Source organism: Acanthisitta chloris, unplaced genomic scaffold (genome assembly GCF_000695815.1).
Source record: "Acanthisitta chloris isolate BGI_N310 unplaced genomic scaffold, ASM69581v1 scaffold18746, whole genome shotgun sequence".
Taxonomy (NCBI): domain Eukaryota; kingdom Metazoa; phylum Chordata; class Aves; order Passeriformes; family Acanthisittidae; genus Acanthisitta; species Acanthisitta chloris.
The window spans coordinates 41948-47947 of record NW_008677770.1 but is presented as its reverse complement, the minus strand read 5'-3'; the positions used below and the strand labels follow the sequence as shown (position 1 = coordinate 47947).

Here is a 6000-nt window from a genome sequence, read left to right as displayed (position 1 = left end):
AATGATGAGATCTGACATCACAGAGCTGTTTCCTACCCTCCCAGCTCAACGTCGCCATGTTCAAGGTGAGACAAAGCTTCGTCCTCGTTCGCAGCCGCAGCTCGTCCTAGCGCGGGGACCCCTCGGGGAGATGCCGTCGAGGGGCTGCGGTGGAAAGGGATTTTTGCTTAAGCCGCTGTGGTTTTTTTTTTTTTTTGGTTCTTAACTCTCCCAGGGTGTTGGAGTCTCGTCGTAGCTGCTTAAGAGCTGTTTAGGTTTGGTTTGGTTTGGTTTTTTTTTTTTTTTTCCCACGGCCGCGTGTTGCATGAAAAAAAAAGCGCATGCCGTGTTTAAAAATTGGTTCTGGGGTTGTCATTGAAAGTCTCCTGAAGGTTGTTAGTGAAACCTAGGAAAAGCAGGGTCTGGGTCTTTTTTTTTTTTTTTTTTCTTAAAGCTCTTTGCTTCTTTTAAGGAGATCCCTTCAGGCTAAAAGCCTGGCTCAGATTGCTGTCACGGCTGCTGCAGAAGCAGGAAGGTTTCTTTTAAAAGCTGGTGATGCTCAGTTGTTGAAATGCATTCTCCTTGATCCCATTTGCTGTGCCAAATATCTCTATGTTGATCTGCTGAGCAGCCTACGCTTGCTCCACTTTGCTCACAACTCCTTTTTTCTTCTTGTGCTCCAATGTTGTGACATTGATGTTGGATTTTGTCAGGATTTTATCTAGGAATGGTTGAGAATTCCATAATTGGTATTGAATTGGCATTAAAGGGGTTATGTATGAAGCTGTGGGTTTAGGCACTATGCATAGTATTACTACGGTTATACAGCCCTCGATTTAGGTGCTTCAGGCCAACCTGATTTTATGCCTCTAAGAGCAAAAGGGGAAAGTGGCTTTTTACCCTTGATGTTTGTGCTGCAGGGACAGGAGTGCTCAAGAATTTGATTTTATGTTCTTAAAGTTAGGGTTGAGAAATAGGAGGAAGAGTAGAGGAAGGAGAGAAAAATGGAGTGGCTTCATACATGAGGGCAAATATCAGCCTTCACAAAAGCATGCTCACGGGTTTTTTTCCCCTTTCAGTTTTTCCTTTCCCCCTGTTTTGATAGGGTGACAATAACAGTAATAAAGGAATTGAGAAAGCAGAGGCAAGAGGAAAAAAGACAAAAGTTCTAGTTAATCTTTAGCTCGTTGTTCCCCTGTTTGTTTGAGAACTACTGTGGGATTTAAGCTTCCCAGAGGCATTATTTAGTTAAGAACTTTGAGAAAGACACTAAAGACAATAGAAGATGAAATATGATAGACTTTTCCCCTCCTGCTTTGCAATAGAATTTGCTTCTCTGGTGTCTACAGATGAAGATGAATTCTTCAGCGAGAGAAAGGATTAAACATAGTCTCTTTTTTACTTACAGTAACTGCAGAGCATTGCCTAGAACTAGGAATGTTGGCTCTACATCTCAGGTATCACCTGAACAGCTGTAAGACAGGCAGGCTGAAAGCACAGCTCAATCAACCAAAATGTTTTACTAAATTGGTTTGGTATGGAATTAAGAAATGAGATCCTATGGGGAATTTTGGAAGCAAAAAGTACAGCGAGTGATCTTTCATACCACCAAATAAATCTTTTAGTGTGTTTGAATATGTGGTACTTTAGCACCAGTTCTGCCTGTCCCATAAAGCAGCTGATGTAGAGGACCAGTGCAGTGTAGCTGGAACAGCAATTTAAGGAGAGATTCACCTTGTGCTTTTAGTGGTGAATTTCATTTTGTTAAAAAGCAGAAGTAGTGGAAAGTGTTTACACTTCAGTATTTTGGTAATATAAACAGTTGAAGCTTTCAGTCTGAGCAGTTTGTTCACTGATTGATAGCTCTTTGTGAAGCCAAAGTGCTTCCTTCCATTCTTGTGCTCTGATGTTTGTATCTTTATGTAAAAACCTTGAATATTTAAAGCATTTGGATTTACTGTTTGTGCTGGTGACAGCACCAATGCTTGAAAACATATTTCAGAATGAAAATGCTTTTCATTTTTCAGTGACAGAACAATTTTGCAGTGAAAAAAGTAAAGACTGAGCAAATAAACTGCAGCTATTAATGGTTAGTAGTGTTTGTGTTTCTGTCTTGGCTAATGAAAGTATGTGAAAAGTGTCTAAGTAAACACTATTAAAGATTGTTCTTATCTTTCCTTGGCTGTGAAACAGCTGATCCAGTCATTGTGGTGTTTCATTTATAGTGCTGTAACAATGAATCCATGAATTCAAATAAGGAAAAACTTCATTTTAAGCAAGTTTTTCTGTACCTTTTGTTCCATCAGATCCCTTCTGCCTTTCCGAAAAGCAATCCTATGACCTAGTTCTTGTGTGCTGTTTCTTTGCACACAAATGAATGTTTCAGGAAGTTTGACAAATGCATAGTCTGATTTTTAGTTTGAGGAGTCTCTTGGTTACATTTAACAAACATTCCACCCGCAAAGCAGTGGAAGAAGTTTAAGCTGCCAGTGCTTATCTGTGTACACTAAGCTGTACAATGTGGTCTGGGTAATTTGAAAGCTATTTTCTAATGGACAGAAAGTTTCAAAGCAGTTGCCATGTGGCTAGGCCAGTTATTATCATCACAGCATGAAGGACATGCTGCTTTGCCCAAGGCTTCAGTTTCACAAGCAGCTAGGTCAATCAACAGGCCCTTCCTGTTCCTGGAAAGGAACAGGACTTGCTGCCTTCTCCTTTTCCATCCCCTCTTCCTGGCCACAGTTCCTCTGGTGCTCCTCAGGCTGTTTCATGGATGGGTTCAACTTGCTAAGCCTGCACAAAGCTCTCTGCTTCTCTTTCAGGGTTTATGTTTTGCCAAACTGGCAGGTGAATTGCCTCAGGGTGGAAGCATCCAGCCACCAAAGCTAGGGCAAGGTGAGCAGCAGGACCTCTGGGAGCTGATGCTGGAGCAGAGCCAGAGCTCTGCAGTCTGTGCTAGAGACACTCACGCTGTAACCTGATCCAACACACCACAGACTGTTGGAACTCTGCACATGTTTGCCTGAGCTGGAGCAGCAATATGAGACACTGTTTGAACTGCCATTTCAGGAGTTAAACTTTGCTGTTAATAGGGATGTGCATTTGTTGGAAAATGCTCTCTGGGCATTCTTGATTCACTACTCAGCTAAGATTTTTATCTTCTGGTTCTTAAGCTGAAACAGTTTTTCCCATTAAGAAATACAATTTCGTGTAGGTCCTGAATATAGGAAGAATGATATCCACCTTACTTGTGGTGATTGTGTTGTGTGACTGGATTGAATCTGAAGTACTCAAAACCAGTCAAATAATTCATGTTTCTCATAGAGAAGTATTCTTAAAATTCTTAGAAAGCAGTGATCATGTTCTGATGCTTTCAACTGTAGGTCTGAGTTTTTTCTTAAGTTTAGATGCAAATATTGCCTAAAGCAAAATGCTGAATTTCTTGGTACTGACTATGGAAAAATGGAGGTGTTAGGGATATTCACAAAGTTGTATAAAATACAAATATAATGTTGGTATTTATACTGAGAAAGTTAATAAAAATTTTGTTTGGAATGAGAGAAAACAGAGGATCTATTTTGTGAGATGAAAACCAGTGAGATTAGCATTTGTATCTACTGTCACCTTAGGCTTTTCCAAATACCATCTGAATAATTTAGGTGTTTGAGAGCATTAGATTGTGTACTGCTGACACCCCTTTCTCCTGATTTCTAAGCATCTTAATATATCACTTAGTACACCTTTGGAGGGACATAGACAGTCCACGTGGCTGTGTTCAAACATGTTGCCATTCTGTTTGCACTTAATGCTGTACTTGTGTTCCCATGACATTCCTAGGTAATTCGACTAGGGGCGACCCCTGTCAGCCTGGGCTTCATCTCTGTCCAGGTTTATGCTGCTTCTTCAGAGAAGGCTTCCAAAAAGGAGTTGCTGAAAATTGAGGAGGTAAGTGTGGTTAAAGCCTTAGTGCTCTTCTGTCTAAAGAATTCTGAAAGACATTGTGTTTTGATGCATGAAAGCATTTAGGTATATCTCTTCACCTTTTGTGTTCTTGCCTTTAAATTCGCTTCTCAGTTATGCAGAGATGTCTATACAGTTCTGCTTCTTCTACTGAGGGTTCCATTTGATGTTCTCCACTTGATAACCTCAGGCCTGCTTGTGTGTAAGATCTTTTTCCTACATTAAAAACTTCTGTGCTTCATTCAGAAGTTACATTTTCATGTTTGTAGATTTACTTGTGGTCATATTTCAAACCCACAGGAATATTCTCTTTGCTTTTTACCCAGATAACACCATGTATTTTTTACTATAAGTACTGTTGGCACATTCTAATAAGATTTCATTTATGTTCTCCACTAAAACAGCAAATCAAAATGTTTTATTTCTAAAAATATTCTCTTTTGTCTTTTTAAATCAAAATTCTTGCCTGGCAATGCTTTGAGTCCTCTCTAGTAGCCTACAGAATTTTAGCAGTTTTCCTTTCTTTACAACATTCAGACCTAAGCAACAACAAATACAATAAGAAATGGTAATAAATACCTGTTACCTTATTATTTCTCTGAGGTGTTACAGATGTCTTGCTTATATCACAAGTAGAGCTTTGAAACATCCTGTCAGACTATAGACCCACCAGTAGCATTGTTGCATAGGCTTTTAAAAGTCTCCAGCGTCTAAAAATATTGAAAGAAAATACAGCTTTATATCCATGAGAGTGTGTAGTTGCTTAAACATTTTAGATGTTTCAATCCAAGCTGAAGCATTACGTAAGCATTGAAACTAAATGAAACTTATTTTTGTGTGTGCTTAGGTCTTTTGGATGTATCTGCATGGGCAGTTCACTGGTAGAGTGTGAGAGGAGCAATAATTGAAGTGGTCTCCTTCCCTGCAGTGAAGCAACCTCAGCTTGGGCTGTGGTGTGCCCACAGCTCCCCTGGCATGAGTCAGGCTTGAGGCAGCACTTGGGAGTTCCACGTGTGCTGAGTGACTGCAGCAAAGCACAGTGTGCAAGCCATGAAGTTTTGGCTGCCTTTCTTGCCATTCACAGCTTGGATTTCTACTGTGTCAGCTGTCAGATTTCATGAAATACATGGGAATTTCCTTATCTCTGAGACTTCTGTCCTTGTGCCAGACATGGCTCTTAGGTTGTCCAACAGGATCAAAGTTCAGCTTGTGACTGTGACTGCCAGGGATGACCAGGTTTCCTAGGGAAATGAGACTGAAGATGCTTGTCTAAGTATTATGGGAAATGCAGGTGCATGAATTACTGAATTATGTGTTTCGTTATGGTTAGCAGCTTCTTTTATTATGATAGAGATACGGTTCTTTTCCAGCTCATCATGGAAATAGGGCTGGCTGGCCACACTTTGATGCAGCAGTACTTGTAAACATCAGTTTATAATAAGCTGGTGTTTAATAATAAATGGGGCATAAATGTGGTATAAAATATAAGCTCTTTATACTAAACATCAGTGTAGTATATAAACTGCTGGGAAATTTAACTGGTTTTGTTTGGATCTGAACTTTGCTGTTCATCTTCAGCAGTACAGACTTTGGTTTTTTCTTTGAATAGAATACAATTCTAAATATGCTTAAGTAATTGTAATGAATGTTGTGATGCTAAACCCTGCATAGGGTGGCTTAGTATTAGTGATGTGAAGATGCCCATGGCTCAGTACAGTTCCCCTTTGCTCAGCCCCAGGGTGCTGGTAATGCTCAGTTGCTGATGTGGTTAATGACTGCAGGTTGTGATGTTGCACCATTTTCCTGCTCAGTGACAGACAGACACGTTTGTGTCGGATGTTGCCTTAGTTAGAAGCTACTTAGGCTCTTTAATGATGGCTTGTGTGGATATAGAAAATGATTGATTGTGATTTCTAGTGCATTTAGTATGTTAACTGGGAACCAGAAGTGCTGATTAAGGTAAGAAACATTTTTCACAATTGCATTTTGAGTTCTTATTAAACTAGCTTAATATTAATTTATAACTTGTGACTTGGATCATATAGCAGCTATGAATTAATT

General features: G+C 39.7%; 1 protein-coding gene across 1 annotated transcript in view; it reads left to right on the top strand.

Moving 5' to 3' along the window:
- Positions 1-55: 55 nt before the first annotated feature.
- The window catches only part of APOO (apolipoprotein O), a 29107-nt gene continuing 23162 nt past the window's right edge, over positions 56-6000 (top strand). The window contains exons 1-2 of the mRNA XM_009076652.1: positions 56-65; positions 3817-3924. Of these exons, the coding sequence (XP_009074900.1) occupies positions 57-65; positions 3817-3924 (117 nt within the window). The 5' untranslated portion in view covers position 56. The remainder of the gene's footprint in view (positions 66-3816; positions 3925-6000) is intronic.